The sequence below is a fragment of the Lissotriton vulgaris genome, chromosome 2_1 (assembly GCF_964263255.1).
Source record: "Lissotriton vulgaris chromosome 2_1, aLisVul1.2, whole genome shotgun sequence".
Classification (NCBI taxonomy): Eukaryota; Metazoa; Chordata; class Amphibia; order Caudata; family Salamandridae; genus Lissotriton; species Lissotriton vulgaris.
In genome coordinates, this window is record NC_141687.1 from 1,978,103,508 (window position 1) to 1,978,115,555 (window position 12,048).

Here is a 12,048-nt window from a genome sequence, read left to right on the forward strand (position 1 = left end):
GATGGAAGAAATGCTTGAATTAATCTCGCCACTGGTAATTACTTAGGTTTGAATCCCAGTACTTCGTTATTTTGCACCCCATGCCATCTCAGCTTGGACCAATTCATATGCAAATCCGCACTGACCCTGCTCCAATGGGAACAGTTCAGTTCATACTGCCAGGCAAGGTTCTCCCTGAACTAGAACACAAGCAACCCAAGACCTGTTTTACATGTATTGGACCTCATCACTCAGGTATAGCTTGGTTCCAGTGGTACAGTGTGCACAGGTCTCATGTCTGGGCATACCTATCCCTACTTAAGTCATCACATTGAAGTATACAAAAAAGCAATGGATGGAATGCTTTAATTAATATCAGCCACTCAAACAACAGTTTCACTTCTCTGGAGAGGGTATCGACATAATCTAATGACACTTCGGCAAAAACTGGGGGAATGTAGGGAGTAGTAGACAAGAAGGGAATGGCGTACCCAAATTGAATTATCTGAAGGAGCCACTGGTTCAATGTAATCTCTCGCCAGCCAGAAAAACGCTAGCTGATCCTTACCCTGACCAACCTCAGATGACAGCTTGAATGTGATTGGGAGGTCAAAGAGACTTGCCAGCAGTGGTGACAGGTGAAGAAGAGGAGGAGGGCTGTTGCTTCTGTTGGTGGCCTTGTTCTCTTCTCTGTCACTATGTCTGTCTTTGCAGATATGAATAGGCCGAGGTAGCTGCTGGACACGTTGTAAGGGTTACCTCTGGCAGGCTCCTTGAGTATCTTCAGAATTTTAGACAGTGCAGGTGAAATTAGTGAGTAGGAGGATATAACTCCAGAGAATGAAATGTTGTCTGCTATCTTTGAAGTACTCAAACGCTAAATCATTATTTTCACCAAACAATCTGTCCACATTAAAGGGCATGTCCATAAGTGAAACTTGCTTGTTCTAACAAAACCTGGTGGTGTGCATTTAGGTGTGGCATCGGATTACAATTCTAGTGATCATAACTCGGATAATACAATCTGTAGTACCCAGGCTGGACCTCAGTATATTCTTTGCTCCATCCTAGCTGTCTTATACAGTCTGGGTGAGGAAGTACTAGAAATCCTTAGGCAGGACTGGCAAAATCTCACTTGCCACATCTAAGAGGCCATGGGTATTTTGACCCAAAAGTACATATCATTCAAAGATTAGTGCACCAGAGTAGCTGAAGAGAAGGCTGTTGTGTGTCAATTTTCATGAACTACTAGTCTGTGTTGTTGAGGGGGAGATGCATTTGGATTTAGATTATCAGTACTTAGAGAGGCTTGAGCTGTAAGTCTCTCAGGTGTACTGTGCTTTGTTAGTAATGTTACCTTCCACAGGTATATGTTGCTGAGCAATTGGGTGACTCACAGACGGGGCCAAGCAAGATATCCACCAGGCCACTGTGAGGGGCTCAGTTAAGGCTTTGTTAAAAGTATTGGATTCCGAGCCAAAAAGGACCTCCATGATCCTCAAATATGGCCTCTGAGGTACGGAAACAAAGGAGAGTCACCCTCAAGCTGAGACTGTGCCATGGCAATCGAGTAGGATGATGTGGGATGTGTCTTAGTTGACATTGGCTCCAAATCTGCCACTGGAGTTGGAATCTGGAACCAGTAACTGGGTCTGGAGATGAATTTGAAACAAGTGGTGGAGACTGCCAAAAGGGAGTTTAACACAGCCTAGCACCAGAAGCAGAATGAGCTTAGACTAAGCAGGGCTTTCAACACTCGAAATGGAGCTGCCAGTAGACGTGTGGCTGGATGTCCTTACAGATCCATGTGGTACAAAAGGATCTTGAACCATTTTCAAAATTAGCAATATGGCTTACTTAAAGGGCTGAAATCCTCAGCGGTGTCAACAATGACCTTGGCATTATCGGAGTGGAATCTGAAATCAGCATATCTGGTGCTGGGACTGCAGCTGAAATTAAAACAAGTGGTGGAGCCTGCGGAAAAGTAGTCAACACATGGCCCAGCACCGAGGATATAGGAGACAGAAGCCGAATAGGTTCATTCAACCCTAGGGAAGGAACTGCTGTCATAAATCGGACTGAAGCAACTGAGTCTCACTTTAATAAATTCATCTTGGTATCCTTCGAATTGCAACACCAGGCTTGTTTTATCTATAGAAGTGTTGTATGTAAGGGGCCAAAGGGACCAAAGGGAACAAAAGAGGGATCTGAAAGAGACACGTTAGTGATAGATTCCTTACCTTAGAATATCCCCAGGCGTCAGACTGGATTCGGAATTTTTTTGCGTAGCAGTACCCTTGCGGGTCGGTAGGCGTCGTCTGCGGCTCTGCGTCCGTCGTCGGCGTCGTGGGCTCCGTGATGACGTTGTCGGAGTACTTAGATGCCGCCTCCGCGTGCTGACGTCAGTTCTTCTTTTTTCCGTGCCAGCAAGCGCAGATCTGGAAAAAGCAGTACTTCTAGTCACTTTTTGACTAACTTTTTAGATCTTTTTGATCATCTTTTCGAAGTCGAACGACTCCGATCGGTGCCATAAGGATGCCTGGGTTTAAACACTGCGAGGATTGCGACCGCGCGATGTCGGTCACGGATCCTCACCGTCGGTGTCTACTCTGTCTCGGCGTCGACCACGACGACAAGACCTGCACCCTGTCTTCGAAGGCCAGGCGGGAGCGGTCCCGCAGGCGACTCGAACTCCAGCAGTCGGCCCCGCGCCGCGAGAGGTCCCGGTCCCGGTCCCACGGGAGGTCAAGGGACAGGTCGCGGGGTCGGAGCGACCACAGCTCCGGGAGTCGGCACCACTCCTCCGGGTCGAAGTCGCCGTCAGGTAAGAAACACAAGAAGTCGAAGAGGCGTCATCGCTCTTCTGACTACCCCCGACACTCGCGCGACGCGGCCGGGGGTTCGGGTGACACCGCCCACGTGGCTCCGCCGGAGTCGCGGGCATCGCGGCCTGCTCCACACCCTCCGGTCCCTGGGCAAGACGGGCTCCGCGGCACCCTCGGGCCCAGCGGACCCGTCTGGGGCCCTTAGCGGGTCGGGGGCTTCGGCCCGACGCCGTCGAGTGCTTTGGCCCCCACGCCGCCGGCGCCTTCGGGCCCGGCGCTGCAGGGCCCCATGGTCCCAACGCCGCCGGCGCCTTCGGGCGCGGCGCCGCAGGGCTCCACGGTCCCGACGCCGCCGGTGCCTTCAGGCCCGGCGCCGCAGGACTCCACTTCGGGATCCGGGTCGTCGCCGGAGGACCTTACGACCCCCCCCAGGCATCGGTCCATCAGGTGTCACCTCGGGCGCCATCCTCGGGCGGCGCTCTCGACGGCGCTTGGGGAGTTTTACTTCAATGAACCGGCCCCATCAATTGACAACCCTGATTATCAGGAGATGGGTGATGAGGAGTGTTGGGAGGGGTCTAACGACCCTCTCACCCGGGAGTGTCAGTATCAAGAGGACTGGACAGGTGATCTTGGGGATGCCAGTGGTCTGGACACCTCTCCAGACACTGGTTTTGTCTCGCCTCCTACCGTGGCTTCGGAGGAGGGGGCAACCTACAGTGTGGTGTTGATGAGGGCTGCCAAGGCCTTGGGCCTTGAGCTCCCCATCGCGGCCATGAGGACTAACCTCCTTACTGAGGTCCTTAAACCGCAGTCATGCCCGACGGAGCCTCTGCTGCCGTTTAATGAGGCCTTGACCAACGTTCTTTTGGGCACTTGGTCCAGGCCCGCTACGGGTTCGCCCGTAGATAGGAACGTGGCCAGACGCCACCGCCTGGCCCCAGGCGACCCGGTTTTCCTGCCCACCCCCGAGAGCCTGGTCATCCAGGCATACACTTCCCAGACCGCCTTCCCGTCGGCTCCGCTGGACAGGGAATCCAAGAGGTACGAGATGTATGGTAAAAAGGTCTTCTCCTCCCTTAGTCTGGGACTGCGGTCTTCCAACACTGCATGCCTCTTGGGCCGCTACACCCACTCTCTGTGGGATACGGTTGCGGAAGTGCTACCAGAGTGTCCGTTGGAGGTACGTGCCAAACTCGGCCAAGCCCTTGTGCAGGGCCGGGATGCAGCCAGATATTCTATCCGGTGTGGGCTGGATACCTCCGACTCACTAGATAGAGCGATGGCAACGACGGTGGCGATTAGACGCCACGCCTGGTTGAGGTCCGCCAACTTTTCGGCCGATGTCCAAAACGCATTGATGGACATGCCGTTTGATGGCCGTCGCCTTTTTGGCGACAAGGCAGACCACGCGCTTGAGCGCTTTAAGGACTCCAGGGCTACGGCCAAGTCCTTGGGCCTCTCGGCCCACACCAGCAAACGGGTGCCTTTCGCTCCTTTCGTGGCCAAGGAAGGGGCGCCCCCACACGTGCCGCCAGCCACACGCTGCAGACTAACTTCCAGCGCGGTGGCGGCCGTAGAAATCGCCGTGGAGGCGGTCGGGGACAACGGCGAGGCCAGTCCACACCCTCCCTGCAGCATCCACCTCTAAACCCTCCTAGTCCGTGCTTTTCGGCCCATGTGATGCAAGTGGGGGGCAGGGTTTGCCATCACCACTCTCACTGGCGCACTGTCACTTCGGACAGGTGGGTGCTGCAGATCGTCCGAAGGGTCTACTCCCTCCCCTTCGAGACGACTCCTCAAGCCATGCCACCACAACACCACTGCGTATCGGGGGATCATTTGCGGCTTCTGCAGGAGGAAGTTACGGCCCTCTTGGCCAAGGGGGCCATCGAGCACGTTCCTGGGCCAGAAGTAGGACGTGGTTGCTACTCCCACTACTTTCTGGTACCCAAGAAGGGCAAAGGGGGCCTACGCCCTATCTTGGACCTACGGAACGTCAACAGCTTCCTCCGGAAGGAGAAGTTCAAAATCCTGACTCTGGCTCAGGTCTTAGCTGCCCTGGACCCAGGAGACTGGATGGTAGCATTGGACTTGCAGGACGCCTATTTCCACATCCCAGTCCTGCCGGCCCACCGGCGCTACCTGCGGTTCACGGTAGGCCACAAGCACTTTCAGTTTACCGTGCTCCCCTTCGGCCTTACCAGCGCCCCACGGGTGTTCACGAAAGTGATGGCGGTGGTCGCAGCTCATCTGCGCAGGTTAGGGGTTTCAGTCTTCCCCTACCTCGACGACTGGTTGTTGAAGGCGGGCGCGCCCCAGACAGTCATCAGCCACCTCCAGACGACGGCAGACCTCTTGCACCAGCTGGGGTACTCCATCAATGTGCCGAAGTCGCACCTGCGCCCCTCTCAGAAGCTCCTTTTCATCGAAGCGGTTCTCGACTCGGTGCAGTTCCGGGTTTACCCACCCGAACAGCGGGTTCTGGATATAAAGGCTCTGATTCCAATCTTTCAGCCTTTATCCCGAGTTTCGGTCAGGTTGACGCTGCGACTTCTGGGGCTGATGGCTTCCTGCATCCTTCTGGTGCATCACGCCCATTAGCGGATGCAGGCTCTCAGTGGGACCTGAAGTTTCAGTGTGCCCAGCATCAGGGCAACCTGTCCGACCATGTCCTGATCTCGGCGGGCACTGCGAGACAGCTGCAGTGGTGGCTCACGGACCGAGATTGGGTCAGCGGCAGATCCCTCTCCCTTCCCCAACCGGAGCACGTAGTTGTGATGGACGCGTCCCTCCTGGGCTGGGGAGGACATGGGAGAGGCGGAGAACAGAGGCCTCTGGTCTCGGGCGGAGTCCCACCTCCATATCAACCTTTTGGAGCTGCGGGCGATTCGTCCGGCACTAAAGGCATTCCTCCCCTCTGTCCGGGGGAGTGTAGTGCAGGTGTTCACGGACAACACCACTGCCATGTGGCCCTGCACTTAAACATTTTTGTGATGACGGGTAGTGGCTTTGATATTAGTATCTTATAATTGACAAATATTGTTTTAAACAAATCCAAACATGTAGTTAATCTCCGAGAATAAGTTCATAATTCTGGGTATGGATAACATCAGTAGAAACACAGTTCGTTCTTAGTGTGGACACTTCTGTTTATTGTTCCAATTCTTTAGCCAACACGTGTTTCATCGCAGGGAACAAGCTGCGAATCTTCAGGGCTGAATTAGGAAAACTTTGGGGACTAGAAAAAATCTGTACAGATCTCTAGTCGTCTGTCGATTAAAACTAGGTAATTATTGAGGAATACGGCCGGTACACGGCTCTGTTGCGTGTCCTCGTAGGAAATATTTACGATCGATGATCATTCAGAAAGAAACGCCCAGTCCGGGCGTAGCGCGGAAACTTGGATCGAATGTCCAAATCGTTAAAGGGGTATCTTATTAATCTCCGTGAGAAGAGTATACCGGGAGGAGAAAAACGTTGTACGTTAATAAGATACCCCTTTAACGATTTGGACATTCGATCCAAGTTTCCGCGCTACGCCCGACTGGGCGTTTCCTTCTGACTGATCATCGATCGTAAATATTTCCTACGAGGACACCGAACAGAGCCGTGTACCGGCCGTATTCCTCATAAATTACCTAGTTTTAATCGACAGACGACTAGAGATCTGTACGGATTTTTTATAGTCCCCAAAGTTTTCCTAATTCAGCCCTGAAGATTCGCAGCTTGTTCCCTGCGATGAAACACATGTTGGCTAAAGAATTGGAACAATAAACAGAAGTGTCCACACTAAGAACGAACTGTGTTTCTACTGATATTATCCATACCCAGAATTATTAACTTATTCTCGGAGATTAACTACATGTTTGGATTTGTTTAAAACAATATTTGTCAATTATAAGATACTAATATCACAGCCACTACCCGTCACCACAAAAATGTTTAAGTGCAGGGGCATAGCTGTTTTTCTATAGTTCAAGTTGATCAGCCTTCTGGTCCACTTTTTGAGCGGTTTAGAGGTACTACCGCTCGCCTCATTGCCTTAACTTATCACATATTAAGAACTGTACTCTGCGGTTACTCAGGAAGTGCGCCCACTTAATTCTGGAAACCAAAAGACCTCTTAGCTGTTTCTACCACTGCCATGTGGTACTGCAACAAACAGGGCGGGGTTGGGTTGTGGACCCTCTGCCAGGAGGCTCTGCGCCTCTGGCAATGGCTGGAACATCAGGGCGTGACCCTGGTGGTTCAACACCTGGCAGGTTCTCTGAACGCCAGGGCGAATGAACTCAGCCATCGGTGCATGATGGATCACGAATGGCGTCTGAACTCGGACGTGGCGCAAGGTCTCTTTCTGCAGTGGGGAGAGCCTTGGTTAGATCTATTCGCCACCGAAGAGAACACGCAATGTCATCAGTTCTGCGCGTTGAAATTTCCAAGGCGGCACTCGCTCGGATACGCTTTTCGTCGCGAGTGGAGTTGCAGTCTGTTGTATGCCTTTCAGCCTATACCACTTCTGCCCAGAGTGCTGAAGAAGATCAGGCGCGACCGGGCACAAGTCATCCTTGTGGCCCCAGACTGGGCACGAAGGTACTGGTATCCCGAGCTACTCAGTATGTCAGTCGATCCCCCGGTTCGTCTGCCTCTTCAGGAGGACCTTCTGTCGCAGCAGCAGGGGACGGTCCTCCACCCGAACCTGTCCAGTCTCCACCTCCATGCTTGGAGATTGAGCGGCGACAGTTGAGGCCATTTGACTTGCCTCCTGAAGTCTGTAACATCATTCTGGCAGCCAGGCGTCCCTCTACAAAGTCGGTATACGCCTGCAGGTGGAACAGATTTGTGGCATGGTGCACAGCAAAGGCTGCGGATCCTCTTTCTGCCCCTCTTTCTGAGGTTCTTCTCTTCCTTCTATCTCTTGCCCAGCAGGGCTCTGCTCTGAGCACTATCAAGGGCTACCTTTCTGCTCTTTCAGCCTTTTTGAGGCTGCCTGATCAACCTTCTTTGTTCAAGTCCCCTATTATTAATCTATTCTTGAAGGGCATCACACATACGTTCCCTCCTGTTCCCTTTGTGATGACTCAGTGGGACTTGAACTTGGTTCTTACTTTTTTGACGTGCGCTCCCTTCGAGCCACTTCACAACTGTCCTCTCCGCCTTCTTACTATGAAGACTGCCTTCCTGGTAGCCATCACCTCTGCCAGGAGAGTGAGTGAGCTCCAGGCTCTATCCTGTAAACCTCCTTTCCTTTTGGTCCATCCGGACAAGGTTGTATTGCGGACAAGGCCCTCTTTCCTGCCCAAGGTAGTCACAGCCTTCCACATCGGGCAATCCATCACCTTGCCCACCTTCTTTCCGCCTCCGCATCCCTCAAGAGAGGAAGAGAAGCTCCACCGTCTGGACCCAAAACGTGCGCTCTCTTTCTATCTGGATCGCACACGCCAGTTCCAGGTGGATGACCAACTCTTTGTTGGTACGTGGGCGCTAAGAAGGGAAAAACGGTGCACAAACGGACCATCTCGCGGTGGATCATATTGTGTATTCAGGCGTGCTACTCCTTGGCTAAGAAGGAACCCCCTGTTGGGCAGAGGGCTCATTCCACTCGAGCCACGGCTACTACTACTGCCTTGGGCTGAGGAGTGCCCTTGCAGGACATTTGCCAGTCAGCTACGTGGGCCTCACTGCACACGTTTGCAAGACAATATTGCCTGGACAGCCAAGTCCGGAGGGATGGCTTCTTTGGCCTTTCCGTCCTCCAGGACTTTCTGGTGTGATTATTGGTTTGCAGACCCACCACCGGGGTTGGTATTGCTGGGGTATCTATTCTAAGGTAAGGAATCTATCACTAACGTGTCTCTTTCAGATGCACAAGTTACTACTTGTGTAACGATATATCTGTAAGAGACATTAGTTACTGATAGACTCCTTACCGACCCACCCATCCTCCCCGATCTGCGAACCGATATCTAGGGTTAAGGTCATCCCCTTTCAGGGCCCTAGTTTCAAGGCACCAGTGTTGGTTTTTAGCATAGCTCTGCGTTTCTGGCGCGTAAAAGCTGTGTCTAAGAACTGACGTCAGCACGCGGAGGTGGCGTCTAAGTACTCCGACGACGTCATCACGGTGCCCACGACGCCGACGACGGACGCGGAGCCGCAGACGACGCCTACCGACGCGTAAGGGTACTGCTACGCAAAAAAATTCCGGATCCAGTCTGACGCCTGGGGATATTCTAAGGTAAGGAATCTATCACTAACTAATGTCTCTTACAGATATATCGTTACACAAGTAGTAACTTGTGCATCTAGAACAATTTTGGAAACTTGCAGCATGGCCTTCTTGAAGACTACAGTCTTTTGTGGAGTCAATTGGATTTTCTAAGCCACGGATGACCCATTGAGGTAGTGTGAGGTTTCTTTCTGGATCAGGAGTTGGACAGCGACATTTCAATTACACTGGCATAATTTGCAAAATTTCATTTCAAGCTTGTTACGCACAATTCCAAAAATTGGGACATTAGGCTTTGCCGCATAATTACACGGCGTTCATAGCAAAATTATAGCGCAGAAGCAACGAGAATTACCGGAGTGTGAGCAGCCATCATTCCAAGTACTTTTTTGTTTTTTGTGTTATTTTTAGCATAATATGCCTTATTTACATTTAAAGTGATTACACATAATTACATAATTTTACTGAAATTTTGCATTGTTATGTAGAATCAAAGTACGCACTTTTTGCACACCTCTAAATGAGTGCGGGTAAGATTAAGTTTTCATTTGGACTTTTTATGTTTACTTTTGGACTTAACTTTCAACTTCATCCCGACTTGCCTAAAGAGTGTGAACGGGAATGAGATCAGAAATGACTTTGCGACTTATAGAAGGACCACCCTCACTTTAGTTTTTGACGATGTAAAGTTTGGCTTCCCATTCCCTGATGGCCTTTGGAAGCAGTAGGAAGTATGTATTGCTGCAATTGGAGTCCTGTTTGATGCTGAGACACCAAAGGCAGATGTTGTGTGGGTCCATGACTGACATCTGCTTGAGACATGTGAAGCTTCAACCCTGTATTTATTGGAGTAGACATACCTGGACAATGTAGAAACTTTTGAGAATGCCACTTGCAAGAGTGTAGGAGCAATAGCTAAGAATTGTACAGATTCAAGCCTGTCTCTGGGTTGATTCACAAATTTGGAATCACAAGGTGAGAAATGTGCTAGTAGAGGTATCTTTTAGAAGGTACTTGGTACATCCTTATGAACAAGCTGAGTGAGGTGGGAGTATTCTGATTACTTGCTAGTAATCATCATTACTACAACTCCAGGACAGCCTTGTCCCAGTCTTGCTCCCTTCTGCTAATCACCCTAGCTTTCTTTCTCCATAATGCTTTGCTTTGGATTACCTGGAGATAGTTTAGATGCCTTTTGTGTTCATGTGAATAAATGAGAGAAGATGGGGAAATTCTGTTGATTTAAAATAAGAATGCTACTTTTTGTCTCCTTGTTGGGACTTGCCCCTATGCTGTAAGAACTGTGATGAGGAAGAACTGTAGTGCGAAGAAGAGCATGTCATTCTTTGCCTGTGCCCCTAAGGATTCTCCATATTCCCAGCCTACTCCCTCCCTTTTTCTGCTCTTTTCAGGGTGAAAGCACTCAGATTGTTATGAAGCTGACTCAATGTTTTGGTCCCCTCTCTCTAGATTACTGCGCATGCGCTGGTTCAAAATGACTAAAAATGTCTAAAAGTACTACGGGGCATATTTACAATCAAATGTCGGGGCGCGGAGCTATGCCAAATTTGGTAGCTCTGTGCTCCAACATTTCCAAAATGCAGTAATGCGCCATATTTACAACATTACAGCACACACCTGTGTCATGCCTAGCACCGGCGCAAACATTAGCTGCAGATCACCAACACAGGCACCCTCGCACCATAGTACAACGGGGTCTGCTTGTCAGGGAATTATTGTTTATGTGCAGAAAGATGTCGCTTCCTGCACATAAACAGTTATTAATGACGATTTGTTACTTCTATGTGTGCTGCATTCTGCAATACACATAGCAGTAGTAAATCGTCATTATTTAATGATGGCTTATGTGCAGGGAGGGATACCTTCCTGCACATAAACAATCATTAACGGCAGAATGCAACACACATATGAAAAGCAAAAATAAGGAGAAATAAAAGTATTTCTATTTGTTGTACCATTCTAACGCCTTCTCTTGGATAGTGTTAATTTTTGGCGCTGCCTCAGATTTAAACATTCTTGTAAATCTGGGGCAGCGTCGAAAAGTAATGGGTGTTGTGGTGGAACGCCGACAGCAACATCCATTGCACGCCCCTATAACCCTAAGTGATGCATGTAAAGGGGCCGGAATTACAAGCTGGCGTTAATACACTTTTTGTGGCTTAAGGCTGCTTTATAAATCTGGAGATGGGCAAAGCACCACAAGTACGTTGCTAAAAGTGATGTTTTAGCGGTGCTATTCCCTTGTAAATATGCCCCTATCCTTTATCTTTGAGGGCCATGCACACCTTATTTCATTTGGCTTTTCTTTGAATTATCTCTTCTGACATTTCACTAAATTTTAATTTGAGTTGGGTTGTATTGTTCGTTCTGAAAAGTGTACATATGCTTTGAGAGGTGGTGAGTTTTCTCAACAGATAAAAAAAAGTATGCTTACAATTACATTTCTGTACGTTATTCGCAGAAAGCTTCCTGCTGCTTCTGTTGCCCTGAAGAAGAGGATGGCGTGGGTGAGTATTGTGCTAAATATTGAACTGCGTTTTCAGCCACATACTATTGAATTTGTCAGTTACACATGGTAGGGCCTTTATGAAGCTTCTAAAGAAACTGCCGAGCTCTGTGATGACACTAATTCCGGATGAAGTTTTCAACATGCTAGTTTTATCATGCATAATTTCCAGCATTTTATACGACACTTGTTATGCAAACTTCCCAACATTAATCCATTGTGCCACAAGGTGTAATTCAAGCCTGTTCTGGTATAAATCCTATGGCTGCATGTAGCGCACGAACAATGCGAACAAACAGAACACAGCTGTTGTTCATGTCACCTCTGTTTGTTTAATGCTTTTTTGCGCAAAAAAAAATCATCTCACCAAACTGAAAGCAAGCATGCATATCATGTTAAAATGTTGCGCTAAATGTCAAATTTGCATTTCACATAATTTGACTTAATTTTTCTGAAATGTCCAATAATTTCGCAAAAGCAAATTACACACA

General features: G+C 49.6%; 1 protein-coding gene across 1 annotated transcript in view; it reads left to right on the top strand.

Annotated features, from left to right (window-relative positions):
• The window catches only part of SERINC4 (serine incorporator 4), a 293,672-nt gene that overhangs the window by 212,038 nt on the left and 69,586 nt on the right, over positions 1 to 12,048 (top strand). Inside the window, exon 9 of the mRNA XM_086958994.1 lies at positions 11,513 to 11,558. Coding sequence (XP_086815120.1) covers positions 11,513 to 11,558 — 46 coding nt within the window. The remainder of the gene's footprint in view (positions 1 to 11,512; positions 11,559 to 12,048) is intronic.